Source organism: Fusarium fujikuroi, chromosome FFUJ_chr04 (genome assembly GCF_900079805.1).
Source record: "Fusarium fujikuroi IMI 58289 draft genome, chromosome FFUJ_chr04".
Lineage (NCBI taxonomy): Eukaryota > Fungi > Ascomycota > Sordariomycetes > Hypocreales > Nectriaceae > Fusarium > Fusarium fujikuroi.
The window spans coordinates 1954819-1974517 of NC_036625.1; the positions used below are offsets into that span (position 1 = coordinate 1954819).

At 49.5% G+C, this 19699-nt stretch overlaps 8 protein-coding genes; 3 read left to right on the top strand and 5 right to left on the bottom strand.

The window, feature by feature from the left end:
• Window positions 1-551: 551 nt before the first annotated feature.
• FFUJ_13609 (related to aminotriazole resistance protein) lies at window positions 552-2858 on the top strand (the record flags this gene model as incomplete). The annotated part of the gene is made up of 1 exon (XM_023576313.1): window positions 552-2858. One exon carries the CDS (start codon window positions 552-554, stop codon window positions 2856-2858), a length of 2307 nt encoding a protein of 768 aa, XP_023429481.1.
• Window positions 2859-3332: 474 nt separating this feature from the next.
• On the bottom strand, window positions 3333-4179 carry FFUJ_13610 (probable nucleolar rRNA processing protein GAR1; the record flags this gene model as incomplete). XM_023576314.1 has 3 exons in its annotated part: window positions 3333-3853; window positions 3904-3954; window positions 4119-4179. 3 exons carry the CDS (start codon window positions 4177-4179, stop codon window positions 3333-3335), a joined length of 633 nt encoding a protein of 210 aa, XP_023429482.1.
• A 706-nt stretch (window positions 4180-4885) lies between these two features.
• Window positions 4886-7692, bottom strand: FFUJ_13611 (related to transcription factor Ask10p; the record flags this gene model as incomplete). XM_023576315.1 has 2 exons in its annotated part: window positions 4886-6233; window positions 6287-7692. The coding sequence occupies 2 exons, from the start codon at window positions 7690-7692 to the stop codon at window positions 4886-4888; spliced, it is 2754 nt and encodes a 917-aa protein (XP_023429483.1).
• A 2027-nt stretch (window positions 7693-9719) lies between these two features.
• On the bottom strand, window positions 9720-11347 carry FFUJ_13612 (related to Orc3p; the record flags this gene model as incomplete). XM_023576316.1 has 3 exons in its annotated part: window positions 9720-10625; window positions 10675-11207; window positions 11287-11347. The coding sequence occupies 3 exons, from the start codon at window positions 11345-11347 to the stop codon at window positions 9720-9722; spliced, it is 1500 nt and encodes a 499-aa protein (XP_023429484.1).
• Window positions 11348-12165: 818 nt separating this feature from the next.
• Window positions 12166-14082, bottom strand: FFUJ_13613 (putative phospholipid:diacylglycerol acyltransferase LRO1; the record flags this gene model as incomplete). Its single annotated transcript, XM_023576318.1, has 1 exon — window positions 12166-14082. The coding sequence occupies one exon, from the start codon at window positions 14080-14082 to the stop codon at window positions 12166-12168; it is 1917 nt and encodes a 638-aa protein (XP_023429485.1).
• A 1458-nt stretch (window positions 14083-15540) lies between these two features.
• Window positions 15541-16155, top strand: FFUJ_13614 (probable MAK3-N-acetyltransferase; the record flags this gene model as incomplete). XM_023576319.1 has 2 exons in its annotated part: window positions 15541-15720; window positions 15775-16155. 2 exons carry the CDS (start codon window positions 15541-15543, stop codon window positions 16153-16155), a joined length of 561 nt encoding a protein of 186 aa, XP_023429486.1.
• Window positions 16156-16458: 303 nt separating this feature from the next.
• On the bottom strand, window positions 16459-17508 carry FFUJ_13615 (uncharacterized protein; the record flags this gene model as incomplete). XM_023576320.1 has 4 exons in its annotated part: window positions 16459-16547; window positions 16603-16855; window positions 16903-17432; window positions 17478-17508. 4 exons carry the CDS (start codon window positions 17506-17508, stop codon window positions 16459-16461), a joined length of 903 nt encoding a protein of 300 aa, XP_023429487.1.
• A 620-nt stretch (window positions 17509-18128) lies between these two features.
• FFUJ_13616 (uncharacterized protein) lies at window positions 18129-19406 on the top strand (the record flags this gene model as incomplete). XM_023576321.1 has 2 exons in its annotated part: window positions 18129-18370; window positions 18422-19406. The coding sequence occupies 2 exons, from the start codon at window positions 18129-18131 to the stop codon at window positions 19404-19406; spliced, it is 1227 nt and encodes a 408-aa protein (XP_023429488.1).
• Window positions 19407-19699: the final 293 nt, after the last annotated feature.

A 19699-nucleotide genomic window follows, 5' to 3' on the forward strand; every position in this document is an offset into this window, starting at 1 on the left:
CTAATTATCAAGACAAGCAGATCACTACCAACAAGAATTCTCACAGAGGCGAAAGTCTCTTTCTCCTACAGCTTGTGACGACTTGCAAGATCGATGATTCTATTTCTGGCTTAACCATACACTACACTACCCACCCTCATCTCGGTTCAAAAACTAACGGTTGGGCCAAGACATGGAAGTGTCAGGTCCTAAACCTCCGGACCCTGAACCAGAGTCTGAGCCTTAAAAGCTAAGCTTAGTTGCGGGGGCGAGTCAGCCCTGAAGGCTTACGGAGCGGTATGGATGAGCTTCCATCCTATGATGAGTCGACATGCCTACCTGCCTCCTTGTAAGCTGTAAGCGCAGCCTTTCCCCTTGACTAAAACCCCCAAGCGTCCCTGACTATATCTCGATTGCTTGATTTCTGATTCTCTTCGATTATGATTTCTGATTCAGTTATGATGGTTCCGCAGCCTTGATCGTCTGCTTTACTGACTAATAACATCTACAAACGAGGACATGAGGGGCGACATTGCTAGCCCTGGCGTTGCTGACTTATCACCAACTTCACGATGGAGCCGCTTCGGAACGTATCACGACAAGACTCTGAAAAGTCTGAGGCCCGTCGAGAAATAAATCGATCTAACTCTGCCGTTCAACATGCCACTGATACCATGATCGCCGTCACGGAATCTTTTCGCCATCATTATCAACAACAATATGGTGGTTACTCTCCAGCAGCACCAGCTCCAACTTACACAAACTTCAATTCTCACTCTCAGCCTGGAGATTACTCTCACTCTCGTTCCAATTCTCAGCTATACTCGCATTCTCATGCCCGAAGTCCTTCAAGCGTCAGCGAAATATCCCAGAATGTGAATTTGCTAGACATGGATGTAGTGAGCCAGATGAGTGTATCAGAGATGACGGTTTCACCCGTTTCACCGCGTCGAGGCAACTATATACATACATCAATTATGCCAGGACGACCTCCAAATGTCGAGACGGATTCTCTCCTTGACCGTGAAATGGAATCGGAAATGGCTGAGACTCCAGCACAAGTCCCCGAAGGCATGATTCGACTGGCAACACCAAACTTACCACCACGATTAGATACACCTCATACACCACCTCCACGATTTAGCGTCCCAGTAAACCTGGCCGAGCCTCGCCCAAATGAAACTCCTGTTGTTCCTACAGGCCCAACGCCATCAGACTTTTCGGTCAACCATGGTGGACTTGTCCAAGCTGCCAGACGCTTTGAAGCCTTCCGAGGAACCACACAGCATCACCAATACATAGCTCTGAGGCCGGACATGGGTACACGATCTCTCCCACTAGGTACGGTCACCCACATTCGTGCGGGATCCGACACAGACCCTTCTTCACCCGCAAATCAAGGTTTGCGAAGGAAACCTCTGAACGAGGGGGCCAGGATGATCGAGTTCAACCATGCTACCAACGAAAGCCTTTTTGTTGCCGTCATATGTATGGCACAGGTTCTGACATATGCCAGTCTTGCACAGACACTGACATCTGCCCGACGAATTGGAGAATCATTCTTCGAACCAGAGCGTACAACACACCTTGCTTGGTTCACATCAGCGTTTGCACTGAGTTATGGCGCGACCACTCTTTTTGGCAACCGGATCGGGAACGTCTGCGGTCAAAGATATGCCTTCATCGCTGGATATATTTGGTTCGCCCTTTGGAGTCTGCTTGCTGGTCTCAGTGTGTATGTGCAGACGAGTGACAATGGAGGAGCCATCTTCTTCTGCTTCTGTCGAGCTATGCAAGGCATCGGCCCTGCATTCGTTATTCCAAATGGACACGGGATGCTGGTGAGGGCTTATCCTCCTGGGCCTCGCAAGATGCTTGTGATGGGATTTTTCGATGCCTCTGTCCCTTTCGGATTTGTCATTGGATCGGTCATGACGGGCTTGTTTGCTAATTACGCCTCGTGGCCATGGGCCTTTTACAGCATGGCCGCGGTATGTACAGCCCTAGGTATTTCAAGCGTACTTGTCATCCCAGCAAAGAGAATCTTGGTCTACAATTTCGAAGGCAACCTGTGGAAGCGGTTAGATGTATTGGGTTTCGCGTTTGGAATCGCTGCCTTGATCCTTTTCAGCGTTGGTTGGAACCAGGCGCCCATTGTGGGATGGGATACTCCCCAGGCGTACATCTTGATCATTGCAGGCATCATACTTATTCCACTATTCACTTTCTTCGAATCACAGGCCAGTCACCCGTTAGTACCATTTAAGCAGATTCACCTGGCTGCTGGTATTACACTTGGCTTCGTGACAGCTGCATCAGCAGCATTTGGAGTCTGGGCATGGACTTTCGTACAATTTATCGAAGTTGTCAGAGGTTGGGGTCCCCTTCTCACGAGTGTTGCTCTTATGCCAGTACTAGTGGTTGGTGTTATCATCGCCTTTGGATGCTGGCCCTTCGCAAACCGCGATTTTACTGCACAGTTGAGCATGGTGGTCTCATCAATCGCCATTCTGATTAGTTCGGCTCTCCTGGCGTCAGCCCCAGCTCAGCAAACATATTGGGCCAACTCGTTTGTCAGCGCCATCTTCATGGGAGTTGGCATGGTGTTGATTGTTCCCGCTTCCTCGACTGTGCTCGGACGAGATGTGCCAGAGGGACAACTGGGGCTCGCAAACAGCATCACTAATACAGCAGCAGCTTTCGCCTTTTCAGTAGGGCTGGGTATGGCTGGAGCTGTGGAAATGGGCAAGAGCGGTGACAAGGACCCCTTTGGAGGATATCGAGATGCGCATTACTTTGGTCTAGGACTAGGAGGGCTGGCCTTTATCTTGGCCCTTGGCCTGTTGTGCGCGGCGTTGCTCAGACACCGAGGGGAGTGATTTCGGTTGTTTGCATGGCGTTCAAGAGCTTATAGACTTTGAGCCTTATATATACCCCGTGGGCGTGGACAGGAGATACAGTCTAATGAAAATGTACACATTTCACAAAGACATGAGTTAAGTTTAAAAGGTTGCCCGTTCATTTCAGTTTCTCTCTTGTCTTCTTCGTTGAATCCTCTTGTGTTTGTACATACAAACTCCAATCCGATGCCGTATCATACGAGCATGGCGATCGCGGGATTTGGGATATAGAGCCATGTGGGAAAGCCAAACCAAGCAAAGCACTTTGGAAAATCAGATACCGTCCAACGCCAGAGAAATACATGTCAATCCCTTCTTTCTTCTTTCTTTCCCTCCTCCTAGATTCCATGATTTTCGATCCCCATTTCCTTTAAGCAGCTCTCGTGGGTCGCGTAGTCGCTTAGTCCTCCCTAATAACAGAAGTGATCCGCAGCCGCCGTTGTGGCAAGGAGATTATCGGCCACCGCGGCTGAAGCCACCGCGTCCGCGACCACCACCGAAGCCGCTTCCACCTCGTGAGAAACCACCGCTGCCGCCACGGCCACCTCCGCGGCCACCGAAACCACCACGAGCACCACCTCGAGGACCTCCACGGCCGCCGCCGAAACCACCACGGCCACCGCCTCGGGCACCGAAGCCGCCACGCCCACCGCGGGCACCACCGCGACCGCCACCGGCGCGCTTGGGCTTGGGAGCTCCAGGCGGGGGCTTAGGCTTGGGGAGGAACTTGTCGAGGGGCAGAAGCTTCTCTGAGCCGATGTAGAACTTGTCGCCCTCCTTGAAAGAGGTGGCCTGGATACCCTCTGTGGGCTTGATGGTGAAGAACACCTGGTTGATGGGGCCGAGGACCTCGTCGACCTTTCCGACGGCAGTCTTGTTCTCGAGGAAGATCTGGGCGTTGAAGTGAGGGACCTTGGGGTTGATGGACTCGCAGACCATCTCGCCCTCGCAAGCGTGCATGAACTTGCCCATTTCTGAGAGTGTTAGTTATGGGATTCCGGATAGAACATGATGATATACATACCAAGGATCTGAGCAGGAGGGCCCATATCTCGTTGTTGGAAGCCACCGCGGCCTGGAAACAGGTCGTTAGTAGTTGATCTTGAATCCACGCAAAACACCGCTCTTAGAGCCAATCACTCCCAGAACAGCCCCAATTCGTATGGTTCCGACGTCTCTTGCACCGCCGAGAGCCAGTTCCCCCAAAATTAATCGCGCGACGAAGAAATAAAGACGTACCACCGCCACGGCCTCCAAATCCACTACCGCCGCGTCCGCGCGAACCTCCACGGAAAGACATGATTATCGAGTTTGCGCTGTCGCCAATTGATATAAATTCAAGAGATGAGAATTTCGCGATTCGGCTGCTCGTTCGATTCTGTTTCGGTTGATGCCCGTAGCTGAGGATTTAGTCGCTCGTTCGGGCCTTGGAATCGTTTCCGCGTAAGGTCGAATGCTGAACTTTTTTTTTGCCGTGTGAAATTTTGCAAAGAGTGTCCACCGAAGGTTTGCGGGAGCTAGCTTGGAGCGGCCCGATTGGCTGATGCAACAGGAGACGGAAAAACCATCCTACCGATATCGTGTACCAACCTTAGATATCAAAGGATGAACGTCAGATGGCATAATTGATAGAACAAACTTAGAGACGCTGGGGGCTGTAAATGAACATCTTTTTTAAACAGTGATGCATGGTCTCGTTAACTTCAAGTCACTGGAAACTCATGATACGCGTTGAACTTTTCAATCAATTGAAACAGACTAAGATATCTCATCACACCGATCCAAGTAAATATTTTGCGAAACCAAGCCAAAGCCAAACGAGGGATAATCCATTTCAAACCGTACTGTAACCGTCCCATCAACACATTTGACCAACGCCTCTCGTCAGCCAACGCTGTACCATCCTCCCAAATCATTTCTCTCCATCACAGCAAAGTAAAAATAACAATAAGGAAAACAAAAAAGGACACACAATGTGGGAAAAACTCGAATACTGATGCCCCATCCTATGATTGAGTACTCTTGGGGTAACCGCCGGGAATATGCAGGTTTGAGATGGTGTTATGGCTCTCAGTCCGGTTGTTACCGGATGGCCGGATTGGGACAGGCTTCTCATCTTCATCGTCTGTCTGGAGAAGAACAGAGTCACGCTCGGTATAGACTGATTCGCCTCCTCGAGTCGATGGTCGTCGCTCTTCAGTTGCTCCACCATCAAGTCTAGGAAAGCCCTCTCCCACAGTTGTCATTGTGTAACTGTTGCCCTTAGCATCGCCATTGGCATAGCTGTGATTGGGCTGATTGTCATATGACGCCTGAGGATATGAAGGCTGCTCATAGCTCGATGCCTCATGGCTAGCTCCACTGATTGTATATCCACCATATGGCTCCTCTCGTGGCTCCATAGTATGATTGTTAGGCTGCTCATCAAAGTGGCGTTGTTCACTATTGGCAAAATTGCCATCGCGCTCATCCTTACCCTGGGGGATCACAACAGGAACAAAGGTTTGGTCTTGGTGTTGATCGACGTAGTCTGACAGCTGCACAGGCTGCTGCGATTCATACTGTGACTGGTATAGCTGTTGCTGTTGTTGGTGGAGGGGGACCGGCTCAACGGGAGTCTGATTGACTGGCTCGCTCGTATAAGGGTTAACACCGTCGTAATGGGCCTTTTGGCTTGCGATTGCAGCATGCGAGGGCATCTCATCCATGGGCGTCTGGTGAACAGTCCCATAGCCCGGATGGTCGTCCCTGCCCTGCTCCGATTCTCCAGCGGCCGGACCAGAAAGGGCACCCGTGACAATCGGTGGTACAGCGGGGTCCCTGTTGTCCTGGATGCCAGAGCTTACACTAGAAGGCGAATGAGGGGCCTGTAAGCCACGTTGCGCATTGACTTGGATATCAGATGGGAACCGCCCACCTGCTTGAGATCGCCGGGGAGTTGCCTCATATTGTCTTGGTCCCGGATTGGTAAATGATTCAGTATCGGCCGTGAAGGGCTCCTCGTCCTCCTCGTCGACCAGTCCATCGCTACTAACTGATCGTCGGGATGATCGGCTAAGGCTTCTAGAATGGCTTCGAACAAACTGACTTCGCTCCTCGGCAGTCTTCTCGGTGAGAGCCTTGATGTCCTCGTACCAAGCCATCATGGTGTCATGACTTTCGGCACGGAAGACCCAAGTGTGTCCGCGGTGCATGCCACCAGTTTGGCGACCCTTAAGGATGAACTTGTTCGAAGAGCCCCCTTCGTTGGAGTGGGATCCTACTTTCTGTTCTGGAAGATAAAGAGACATGATAGGGGCTTGCGCCTTGTCCGCTGACTTGAATTCGTGGAGATGCGTAGCGGAAAGTACATACCTAGCAACTTGGTTAATTTCTCTGATCACGACGTTTTGACAACGAATGCTTACCAGCCGGCTGTGTAGCTCTTCAAGTATTTGCTCTTGCGCTCCAACAATCCGGCTCGAATCTCCTGGGCTGCCTCATGGTCCTGTCCGGGGTAATGAATCTGGTCCGGCGTCCTGAGCGGAATACTTGGGTCAACGAACTTGTCATCGTGAGTCACAAAATGCATCCATTCGTGGTCCTTGGGCATGGCAATAGGGCCATCTCGAAGCTCGCCGACGACGTTATAGGAATTGTCAGCCTCCCGCTTAAGAATGCCAGCATAAGCGTTGTAGGCTTTCTGAATCTCTCCAACAACAATCGCTTCCAGCTCTCGTCCGGAATTCTCCAGGTTGAGATAAGCTTGGTGGAGATAGTTCTCCTCGTCCAACTGACGCTCAACTTGACGGTCGACAGCCAGGCGCAGTAGGTATGGATCTTGCTTGCCAGTGGTTGAAGATTCATCCAACTCATTTCTGCCAAGAATATCGCTGAGCGTCTTGACAGCTTTGCGAGTATGGTCCATCTCCTTCTCGACTGAGTTCTTGAAGTCACCTGAAAGGTTCTTGATCTCCTTAATCTTCTGTTGGAGGTCGCTCCTCAATCCAGTGAGTGCAAGAATAACATCCTCTTCAATTTCTTTGGCCTTATTGGCCTCGAGGATAGCATTCTTGTTGTAAATTCGTAAGAATTGGAGCGCATCATCTATTCCAGCTGACTGAAGAAAACCGGGTGGGGTAGTGATATTGTTGGCCACATTGGCGAGTTTGAGGAGCGACTTGGAGCGTTGTTCGTAATGATTTTGAATTTCGCGAAAGTATGCGATCAGATCCTTGAGGACCTTTCTCCAGTTCTGGAATCGGTTCGAGAGTGTCTCGGTAGGATTGCCCGACGTAGGGACTGGGCAATAGAAAGCACTATGCGCCTCATCATGGTCTGATGAAGATTGTAAGGCAAGACTCTTAACGCTGCCAGCTCTCATAGAGCGACGGCTACTACTACGCTTGAGACTCCCATTTCGGCGGACAGAGCTCTTCTTCTTGAGCGTGTTCTGACGAGCCGGGAGCTGCTGGTCATCACCAGTCACGAAGCTATGCACCGAATTGCTGCGCTGCATGTTTGCGCTTGGTGAAGGATAATCAAGGAGGACTGAAGGCCCGCGCGGTGCTGCACCCCATTCCTCGGTGAAACGACCTCCTTGTTGCGACAGCGGTTGCGGCGCGTGAATCGAATTTGACAGATCGTAGGTATCGTCGTGCTGAGAATGTGATTGTGTGTGTGCGTTGGCGGTGGTATTGGCAGCAGTTGCACGCTGGTGGGAAGCTGAGGATGATTCTAGAGAAGAATCGTGACCGTACGAGTATGGATAAGACGCCTGTTGGGGAAATGACGAAGGCTGAGATTGATGAGAGTGAGAAGGAGGTAGATCCATGGCGGAGGTGGCGTTGTTATTTCTCCTACAGTACTACGCAAGCCGAGTACCGTAGTTTTTTTATCAACCTGAGCTAGAGCAAGCAAGGACCAACCGAGAGAAACAGAAACGACGGAATGGACCACGAGCAGATGGGGGACGGATCCGAGACGGAAGGGGAGAAGAGCCTAGATCCTAGAGCCTAGAAAGTCAGTAACGGCACTGAGTGGAGGGGTTCCAATCGGGTTGGGCTGGATTGAGCCGGTTGCTGGGCGAGCTTGTGCAGGCAGCCCAAGCAGAACCAAAAAAATCAGGGTGTAGAGCTCGCGGGATGATGGTGTTGACGCAATGGGCGTACAACCTCACTGCTGGCAGATTGCCGCTAGCACTAGATTGGAGGCCTTTTGAGGTTCAAAGCGTGAGACTAGCGTCTCCTTTGCACGTCGCAGTGGAGGAACTTTCTGAGACAATGATGATGGTGAATCGACGACGTGCGTACCTTGGCTCTGTCGCTTCTTCTGTTTGGAGGAGCTTGAACGAAAACTGTGGAGTGGAGGTTTGAGAATCAGCGGGTAATAGAAATAGACCGAAGATCAAAGGAGATATATGTTCCACAATGGAGGAGTCTTCCAGTCCGTTGTTGCAGATGAAGATGAAGTAAAGAATGAAGGAGACTGCTAGAGATAGGTACTAACTTACTGTTAAGCCTCGGTCTGAGTGAGGAGCTTGTAAGGTTCCTAAAGAAGAGAAAGAGTGAGCGTAGTCGGAATCAACTGAGTCAACAAGTGCCAAAGATAGGCATAGAGCACGGTCAAATCTTCGAGGCGCCAGATGTAGATTGTGTTAGTGATACTGGTCGTGATGTTTGTTATTATGAATGGATGATGCAGTTGATGGGCTTGGAGAAGGGGGGCATTGAGTTCCATCTAGTCGCACGCCAAGAGAGCTCATGGCACTTACACCGAATGGGCTTATTAGCGGTACTTGCATCTACTTTAGCGATATGAACTGGGATCACTAATCTCCTCCTATCTATCTCTAGTGCCTGGACTGGCTCTAGCTTCTGTAAGTACTAGTAAGTACCTATCTTGATCCCAAAGAACACTGGACCCCAGCTCAGCTGCTTGCAGCCAGTTTTCGAACGCATCCTCCCCACCAAATGACGTAAACGGGCGCCACCAGAAGGGTCCATCCCTTGCTTGATCTTGGTTTTGGTTTTGGTGATGGAGATGCCCTCACACTAACCAGAACCGCAACACAACCCAACGACGATCGTCATTACCCCCCAGGCTGTGCCCAATCTCACATGCGGCCAATCCCTTTCAATCGCAAGACCTGTCGCTCCCACGGGTGCATCCACTTCACCACTGAAGCTGAGATCTGCTCGGCATCGCCGTCTCCCGGATCTGCAACTTGTTGTTTCGGTGTTTCGTAGACATTTGAACTAGGAAGGACTTTGCAATCTTCTCCGCATGGAGATTGTGGATCTTGATAAAACCGTGTTCAAAGCTCCATGAAATCTGAGTTAATCTTGATTTGTACTGAACGAGCCGCATCCCGGCTCGGCACTGCAAAGTGACTGCCGATGACATTCACCTTGAGGGATATTAACAAGAGGTATCCGAGGAAGGCTTAGACAGCTTCAGCTCATCGTTCCTCAATCATAGCTTCCCAGACATTGCCAAGTTACACAGTTCACTCAATGATGCCATCATCACATGCCATTGTCGAACAGAATCATCATTCTCTTCACTATTACTAACTCTACAATGTTATTGCTACAAAGTAGCACGTAAAAAGAGACTTGCCGCGGTTTACTTACAATCTCCCCAAAACCATTACCAAGGCCAATGCTCAAATCCCCCCAAAACGCCATGCCTTATGCTTTGTGTGTCCAACCAAGTGCAGTAGAAAGCTCCACAAACGCCATCTTCAAACCGAGAGTCTCTCCTAGCGCACAGTGACGGTTATCGACCGGTGCCCTCCGCCCAGCGGGATGTTTCTGTTTTAAAGTTCATGTCCCGGAGGATAGTAGCTGTCCACTAGTATCATGCTTCCTGCTCTGGGACCGTTTCCTGAACTGGGTCAGTAGGAGGCTTCTCAACCGTCTTCATCCGTCCCCATCGTCGCGGCGGCGGCGCCTTAGGGGGTGTCTTCTTCGGTCCTCCGTTGGCAAACTTCTGCGCAAATGGCACTCCATGGCGGTGTTTTGGTACCTCTGGCAAAGGCTTCTTGGGTCGAGTAGCCATTGGGACGTTGTCATCATCTGTAGCAACGTCGCCTCCATCGCCTGATCGACTCGGTGTCTGCACTCCCGGCTTCTCTTTAACTGCCGCTACGTCGCTTACACTGATACTACTCGCCGTTTGCGATCGTGATAGACTTATACCGATGAATCTGCGGGCGACTTCAGCCTCACCGGATCCTACCGTGGGGGACTGCGCTTCTTCTATCCACTTGACCTTTGATACACGGTCGACCAGACGAAGCGTTGTGTCGTCTGCTGGTGCAAAGTGAACATTGTGCGAGCCTCGGAGAATGCTCAGCACACGCAGAATCTCATCCTGCTTATAGTGAGGCGGCTGGCTGAGTTGTGTGTGTGCCAATAACGGGTAGAGAACTCGTAGGTACGTGTGCCTCAAGGACATTTTTTCATCTGGCAAATCCATCAAGTTTCGAATAATGACGTCCAAAAGTACTCGTAAGTCGTTTGTATAGAAGTATTCGTATGTCGCCTTGTTCGTGAATAGCAAATACAGAAGCTTCAAAATTAGTAGCTGTAGTGATGTTTCGGTTTCTCGGTTCAGTAGCAAAATGATGTTTTCGCCAAACGTTCGGAACGAAGCTCCGTGAAGACTCAAGCACTTCACAATGCGGTTCGTCAGAGGCGAATTGGGCGAAGCAGAATCGTCAACTTCTGTAGACGCAAGCATATACTGTTCGTTCAAGACAAGCTGCGTCTATGTAAGCAATGGCAGCAAGGATGGAATGGAAGCTGCTTACCAAAACACGAATGGTAGGATAATGATAAGGATCATGCGCATCGTCAGACAATTCCTCAATCAATGCAAAAAGATAATGGACGAATTCATCTTCCACCATGGTCAAGTCGTCGACCCTCAGTCGTTCCATACGCGACATCTCGTACATAAGCTGCAGAAGAAGGCGATGCAGACCAGGGTCCTGGTCTCGGCGACCATTGATCAGCTCCAAAAGTCGGGGGAAGCAAGCCTCGTTCACCATGCGAGGGAACATGGTCTCATCCTGGCACCCGTCGAGGAGGAGAAGAGAAACAATAGCGTGCAGAGGCCCAGCCTCGTCCTCTTGAAGCAAGCTATAGATAATCTGAGTGCGAACATAGTCTTTGTTGGCCTGGAATAGATCGCTAGCAAGAAGCATCCGCGTGCAAGTAACGACTTCTTCCTGAGAGTCGTAGAGATGGTCGCGAAGGCGTGTCGTTAAATCTATCCATGTGCGCAGGGCATCGTCGATCGTTTCGTGGGAATCGCATTTGCTCGAAACGCACTTATCAAGTTCTACAACAGATCAATCATGTCAGTCATTTCGTGTCCTTCATTTTTTTTCTACTGTTACAACCCCTGTAACAAAACTTACCACCCCATAACTGCTCCTCGTCCTCCTCATGAGTGTAGGGAGCTTCGTCGAAATCTGCCATGATCCTCGTTTCCGTAAGGGTACAGGGACCAAGGCATCGAGTCCTGTTGAGACTGGATATGCGTGATACGAAGCTGGCCGGGGATGTTGTGCTGGGTAGATACGACGGGACGACGGGCCAATTGACAATGGCTTCCAGGGATAGACGCGAGCGCAGTGGTCATCTCCTGGAGGTGACGAGACCAGAACCTGAGATGGAGCAAAAAATAATCAAAGCCGAAGCCAAATTTTGTGCTGTGGTTGTGTTTCGAGAATTCAGGTGGCGGGGTCGAGACTCAGTTGTTGCTATAAGCCCGTTAGCTGTACCGTGACCTCATCCAGGCCTGTTGAGCGCTGGCTTGGCGGACCACACAGCAACAGTAACAATAGAACAAAGCGTGGATCAACTTACATCAACATCTGTTCTCATGTATGTAGTTAAACACTGCCCAGGAATCCCTGTTATTGTAAACAATTGTGGCTAGTGCTGTCATCCATGTCGCGATCATTATAGTAGGGACTGCCACAGTCTGATCAGACACCACTTGCATGGAGATTGAATCACACTCCACCGAACCTGTTGCCTTGAATTTATAGCCAGATGCAAGATGAAATCTATAATCTTGAAGCTTTCGCTATTGTCATAGTTGATACAAATTAAGTGACCCTCTTTGATGTCACCATTTAGCGTCAGGGTTTGATGATCCCAAACCAAAGCAAAACATATAACGTGAATGCTCCCAAACGCCAGACAACAACCGCTGCCAAAAACAGCAGAGTCATTACCAAATACCTCAACACCACCAAGGCCGCTACCAAAAAAGCTGTGAGGCACCCAATCTATGACTTTCTCTTTACCTCCTCGTTCTCTTCATGGTGATCATCATAAATCTTGACTCTAGATGCATATTCTTTAATGTTGCTGACAACATAGTTCGTAATCGTGTCACCTTTTCCACCAGCCACCCGCAGCAGCAGCTCGTTCAGGTTGTATCGCCCCAAGATATCGACGTGGTCAGCTGTGCGAGGTCCACCGCGAGGGTTGAAACGCTCTGGCTCGTGGGGCATTTCAACGACTGTGACCTTGACGCCTGCTGGATTGTAGCGTTTCATGTTCCAGCCATGATTGCACATGTAACCTGTGCTGAGGAGGTTCACAGTCCCGTCGCCCTCACCCATGATAACGCCGTGATCGACGTCGCCTTCGGTAAAGCCCGTATCCATGGTGATGTTGAGGTTTGTCATCAGAGGCTGGTCAGGGGACCTGTAATAGTATCCTCGCTCCGTAGGCTTCCCAACGCCATAGAAGCAGTAAATTTTGAGGCTAGGTGCAAGTGGTAGTCGGGTCTCAAGAGGATTGATCCATTTCTTGGGGTCCAGCTCATTGGCTTCGACTTCGGCAACAGTGTGGGCAACGCCACGAGAATAACTCCCCTTGAGCTGATCCTGGTACCAATCCTCAGTCGTGTTGAGTAAGTAGGACAAGCCCTCCTCAACAGTGAAGTTACGATCAGGAGTTGTCCAGTTCGACCCGACTCTGAAGTTCAATAAAGATCCGTACGAACGATTCTGACCTGGCAAGTCATCTGGGGCCCATGTCAGATTACCCCAGACGGCGTTGCCACCAATGGGTAGCATAGATGATATACCGGGCATGCCGCGGAAAATTTCAGCCCTCTCTTCCTTGCTCAGAAACTTTTCCAGGCCGTAGATCGCAAAGGGGTTCAACTGAGCTGTATCGCGCATCTCACCAGACAGTACAGCAGTTAGATCTTTGACTGCCCCGAGCATGCATCCGCTAATGTTGATCCAAGCCTCGACGTGTCGCTCAACCCAGTCCTGGCCACCACGGCCGCCTCTCTCTGATTGCACCCAGTGGAAAAAGTAGAACAAGACCTGGCTGCCCATGCTGTGCGATGCTAAGACAACCTTTCTGTTGTCCACCTCCAGCGCAACTTCAATGTGTGATTTGAGTCGGGTGAAATATCGGTCTCGCACCTCGAGGTTAGGGTAGGACAAGCGCCAATCATAAGCAGCTGTGAAGGAGTTCGTCGGGTCGTAGCCAACCGAAGCAAGATTCTCAAAGATCTTGCTCCAAATCCAATAACCTGTGATAAAGAAATCGGTGGCATCGAAGCCCTGGGCAGCTCTTAGTTTCACGTTTGGCGGATCAAGTCCTGTCCTCTTGTCGAGCATCACATGCTTCTTCCAGACCTCCTTGTCCATGACCAAGGCTTTCATCATGGTCCAGCTTCCCCAAAGCCGCTTCCTGAAGTAAGCCTTTGAGATATTGGCTGTTCCCCAAGACTCGAGTCCCGTCGAAATGACGCCTGGTATCATGATCACGGGATGGTGTGCTTCAAGACCTTCAGCTCGTGCTTTGGTTCCGATAGAGAAAGGCTCATATGATTCTGCAAAGTCGCGCTCGCCTTGGATTAGATCGCGTATGTCCTTGACCAATCCAGCTGGCAGAGCATCTAATAGGTTGTCCATGGACAAGTCGGTGAACTCGGGAAGGTCGATAAGATCGTTGCTGGAAGCGAAAAACCCGGCGGCGATTATTCCAAACAAACTGCCAAGAAAGAAAATGAAGGTATTGCGCCGCTTCCGGGTCTTTGGAACGGCGTGCTCTACAACTCGAACGTGCGTTGTCGGGTCGGTCGCTGAGCTTTCCTCCCTCGAAGCATCGTCGCTCTCGTTCGTTTTCGTATCTTCATCTTGACCCTGAACATTTCGGCGCCGCAGGTTTTTCGCCATGTTGTCGATCCAAGCAAGAACAAGCCTCTGCGAGGCGTCGTCTTATGTAGTCAGTTGTTTGGGAGGGAAAAAAGGCCCCCGACCAAGATAGGCTAGGGGAATCGTTGGAGTTTTGAGAAATGTCGCTCGTAGCTATGACGCCCATGGACGCCTACCTAGGTAGGTACTTTAACTTGGATGCGGGTGGGCGCGTGCTCTAAATCTAAAACAAAAAACGGGGTGGTCGCAAAGCCCGAAGTCCAAAGAATCGTATCATCTGTCAGCGGAAGTTGAAGAGTAAATATACCGACTGGTCTAATTTAGAACGTGAGAAAATATCCGCTGGATGATAATGGAAGTTCTATGAAAGCCACGGATCGTGGTACGTAATTATGAAAAAGTTGCGCCATGTTTGGGAGTCGCGTGCATCACATGAAAATTGACAAGTGTCCAGGGAGGGAGCTCATTCAATGGAAGGACATGCTTGCCGTTCCTGATAGGTAGGCAGGAACCTGACGTCAAAGCCAAGATAATGCTACCTATCTTGAAAAGTGCCGAGCGGATGAAACGGAAGAGGCCGAAATCACAAAGGGATAAAAAAAAAGAGTCAGGCGTCTTTCTCTTCTCTTCTCTTCTTTAAGGGTTAGGTACCTACCTTAGTAGGTAGGCAGTGAGATCAAGCCATTCCATTCCACGAGAAAGGGATATACATCATGCTATGGAGTTTAGAGCTTCCATTATCACATGCTTGAACTCCAAATGATGAAAGACACAGACCCTTTTCTCGATGTCTCCCGTCTCCCTCTTCCTGAGGCAGTTCAAATTGACTTTACCCAAGTTAAAGACGCATTTGTCCATCGCTTATATCGGCTTGATCGGTCCATATGCAAAACCTCAGCTAGAGCCATGCAGGACCTTGTTACTCCAATGCCCCGCCCTCTCCTCCACAAAAACATCAAAAAGGGCTTTAAAATAGCGTCCTCGACTTCTGCACCACAGCGGAATCCCTGCCAACGGCCCTGCGTGCCTTGCCCTCGTGGCCATGTGCATCATTTCTTTGGTGTGGTTTACCAAACCTGGCAATTAACTGTTGGAGGCGCTGGCTGTGATACCTCCCAGTGCATTGCATATTGCCACCTCCAGCCCCAAATCTTGAGATCTTCCCACCCTCTTTCTTGAATTAATGACTCTTATCTACCTATTGGACGTGCCTCTTCCTTTCCTCCTTGACACCCTGTAGGCCAGCACCTAGGTCGTCTAGGTACCCCTCACACCGATACCGGGTTGAGTCTCCATTTCTGCCTGCCCCTCTTTAGGTGTCAAGTCAAGATCTGGTTTTAAACCTTCAAACACCCATATCTAAGATCTTACCCAAACATCAACTTCAAGACAACTCTACTACCACAGCTCTCAACAGTATAACTGATTGTCCAGATTCGGTTCTGGTCTCTTCTATTTACTTCAAATCCCCATAGTCCCATGGCCCCTACCAAAATTGACAACATTCCTGGCGAGTTACGCTACGTACAATATGAACATGCCCTTGAGGCTCAATATTTACCCGCCATCCGGGCATTGATCTCAAAGGACTTGAGTGAGCCTTATAGTATCTATGTATATCGGTATTTCTTATGCCAGTGGGCACATCTCTGCTTCATGGTAAGACCAATTCACCCTCGAGTCAATTCCAAGGTATCTGACAAATATCCTCAGGCACTGAACCCAGTCGACGCATCTCTCATCGGCGTTATAGTATGCAAGCTGGAAGTCCATGCTTCACACTCCAACCCCACTCGAAGAGGCTACATCGCCATGTTGGCCGTTGCTTCTGACTTCCGTGGCCATGGTATTGCAACAACCCTCGTCAAGAAGGCCATCGACGCCATGACCAAGCGCAATGCGGACGAAATTGTCCTCGAGACTGAAGAGACCAACGTCGCTGCTATGCGATTGTACGAACAGCTCGGTTTTTTACGCACTAAGAAGCTACACCGATACTACCTCAATGGCAACAGTGCATATCGACTTGTTCTGCCCCTTAAGTACATCGACCTTGACGCCAGCGCTAATGATCTTGAAATCATCGATGTATAAGCTTTCACGGTTACAGGGGCTTTTATAGTATTTTCACGGGGTTCAGTGATTGGAAGTCATTGATGGGTAAGGACAGACACAGTGGGCATAGGTCAGCGACAGCATTTGGGCGTCATGCGGAATTAGCATCTCTTGGAATCATGGGCGTTTAGGACATTGGTTATGAAGGTCATGACGATACGATCCTGTTCTTTTTCGTTTCTCTCCATATTATGCACTCGGATTCTTGATTTTGATCCTCCATACACGATGGAACATTCCCCCTTGTTCTGCCAGGCTAGATGAGTCATTTGTTGTGCGTCTTTAGGTCTGGAAGATGTCAGATGACTTATAGATCGACGCTTTCAGACCCCAGGGATTCCCAAACGATATCCCTATGTACGTATATGCATCTATCGACTTGCGTCAGCCTCACTTTATTGACATCGATACGAAACCATGACTCACCTGGCTTATAGTAGATAGGTCTTCCTCGAGCTTCAACCAATCTGAGCTCTCGAAGCTTTTGAAGTACCCTGCCAACATCGGCCTTGTCTGCGAAATCGGTCGTGTACACGCAGATGAGTCGATCTTTTCGAGAATCCTCTTCGGCTGGTCTTGGAGCAACCTTTGCGGCAATGCCAAGCTCGTTTCTGGCAGTCGCTTTCGCGACAATCTCCCACACGTCGTTTACTTCTGCTGGTGTGCAAAATAACATCCACTGTTGAGGGTCAGTGGTGTTTAGGCGAGACATCCTCAGATACAAACCTTGCCAGCGCGGACTTTGGCGGCGTGCGCCAGGTGCAGTATATCATCCGAGGCTTTCTTGATTTCTTTTTGAATCTCCCGCTCTTGTGTTGCAAGAACCTTGTTGGTTTTCTTCAGTCCGTCCTTGAACTTGGAGAGAAGTTCTAGTCTCTCCAAGCCACCTTCTATGACAAGCGCAGTCTTGCTGCCTTCTTCCTCGGGAGCCTCATCTTCGTTACCTTTACTAAGTTGGTTCTGCCCCATAGACTTCTCGACTCGGGGGATATACGGATTGCAAATAAAGATCCAAGGCGTATCCTCTGTAATGTCTGTTGTCCTGGGTGGGAGACGTGCGAGGAACTGATCTACCGTCTCGGTAAGCTGCCATGCATAATCTACCCCAGCATAGGGATTGTGAAGATGCGATGTTTCGCGAACGGTGCTCGTGTCAGGAATAGGTCTTCCAGGGCTTTGCTGTTGCTCGAGCATCCAACTCTGAACATCAAAGCGTTGTACACGGTTGTTAAGGTCCATGACCATATCATCATCCCCTAAACTGTAAGCTAATGAGAGGTTGATAAAACGGTGGGACGTACCGTAGAAGTCAGAATCATCGGAATATTCCATGATGTTGATTCAAGTTGAGCTTGAGGAGGATATAGTTGGAACAAACCAGATCCTTGAGTTAATCGGCAATGGCGTGGGAACTGTTGGTTTTGTAGACAAGGGTACAAGCTGCGCAACAAGCAGAAATCAAGGGCGAAAGTGCTGTAAACATAAGAAACAAAATCACCGCCTCAGCCGTCCTATCCGTCAAAAATTCAAGTCATCAATGAGAAAATACGCGTGTTGACGTAAGGAGAGGAGTACCCCAGACGAGACGAGGGGATGGAGTCGCAGAAGCAAGTTCGCGTTGATAGCGCTAGTCCGGCAGTTAAGCTTTGAGGCCTGTAACTTATACCTTGTAACGTACATTACGCCTCAAGTTGATAATGGAAATAGTCAACCACTGTATTCAAAGCCTCTGTCTGGTAGTTGAATAAGTACCTGGATGCTTCACAGAATTCTTTGGTATCTAAGATTACAACTGTGTATTCTGGCAATCATCGTACCTCTCAAGTCTCGCCCTACAAATGGATATAGCTAAAGGGACGGACCCCACCATTTGGAGTCCATTTGTTTCCTATTGATTGCTTCCTTTTGCCTTTGTCAAATCCTGCATATCACTTCAATATCTGTTATTACCCATGGATGATTCCAAAATCGTTTCGTCAAAGGTTTCCTTAACCTTGGAACTGCCTCCTAGTTGTGTCCAGTTCTGTAAACTGCATCCTAACTTGTTCGTGGTAGGAACTTATAACCTCGAAAGAAATGAGGATGCCCAAAAAGAGACAGACCACGACGATGACACTGATGCTGCAAACGCGACTAAGACACTACAAAGCCGCAACGGGAGCTTGCTAGTCTTCAATGTCGTTGGCGACGACGTGTGAGTTCATTTCCCCGGGGCCCAATTGGTTGCTGACGCGTTTGATCATAGTCATCTCGTTCAGACGGTTTCGCAGCCTTCAGCTATTCTAGACCTCCGATTTCACCCTCGGAAAGGTAGAGAGGATATTATGGCTGTGATATCTAGCACTGGGACACTGGCTGTATTCAAACTTGACCCGAAGGCAAATCCCTCAACTCCTTTACAGCATATATCAACAAGCAGATGTGACGATATTGCAGAAGATATCTTGTTCCTGCAATGCAGCTGGCACCCTGAGATCCCGCATCTGATTGGCATCACAACTTCGACAGGCTCTGCTCGAATCTTACATTTGGACGAAGGGTACCGCATCACTCAGAACTACACTGATCTCGGTATTACCAATTCCCTCGAGGCCTGGTGCATTGCGTTCTCACCCGCAACGCCAGTGTCAACGACGAATAAGGCCCAAGTCGCAGCTTATTGCGGTGGAGATGACTCCATGCTTCGCTACACGTCCTGCATCTGGGATTCAAGTGAGCCTGGTTCCCCGTGCGAAGAGCCATATTCGCCCGCAACCATCAAGGGGACACACGATGCAGGGGTCACATCAATTCTGCCACTCTTTCGACTCACAAAGAACTCAGGTAGAGTAGTCGTGACAGGCAGCTATGACGACCATCTACGTGTTTTCGTTATACACGATCTGCACGAATCATATGGAATGAAAAAGGTCGAGCTAGTGCTTGAGCAAAACCTAGGAGGAGGTGTCTGGCGATTGGATCTGGTTAAGACACAAGATTCGAAAGAGTCTATAAAAGTGAGGATCCTCGCTTCATGCATGCATGCAGGCGCAAGACTTTTGGACCTGGAGGTCAAGAACGACAAGGACTGGAGTTGCAGGATTCTGGCGAGGTTTGAAGAACACAAGAGCATGAACTATGGAAGTGACTTTATTCGGGATACTGAGCCTTCTGATGTTGTGCGGTGTGTGTCGACAAGCTTCTATGATAAACTGCTCTGTCTCTGGCAGTATGCACCAGCCAATAAATAGAACTCAGTAAAAGTGCACGTATTTTCATGTCACGAAATTATGTATAGCTCATTCTCATCACTTTTGGGAGAGCACCAGTTCAGATCAGTCTACAAATGAAGCTCACGGCTTTCGTTTGCTGAGTGGGCGAGATTCTGTAACTCAAAAGTACTTATCAGCACAGTCAATGAACTTCTGCCTTGGATAAGTAGGTACTCATGTTTTAACGGCTCAAATCTCGGGTCAAGAAATGTACGATACTTGTAACAGCAACTAAAGCAAAAGACGAAATTGGGTAGTGGCATGATGATCCT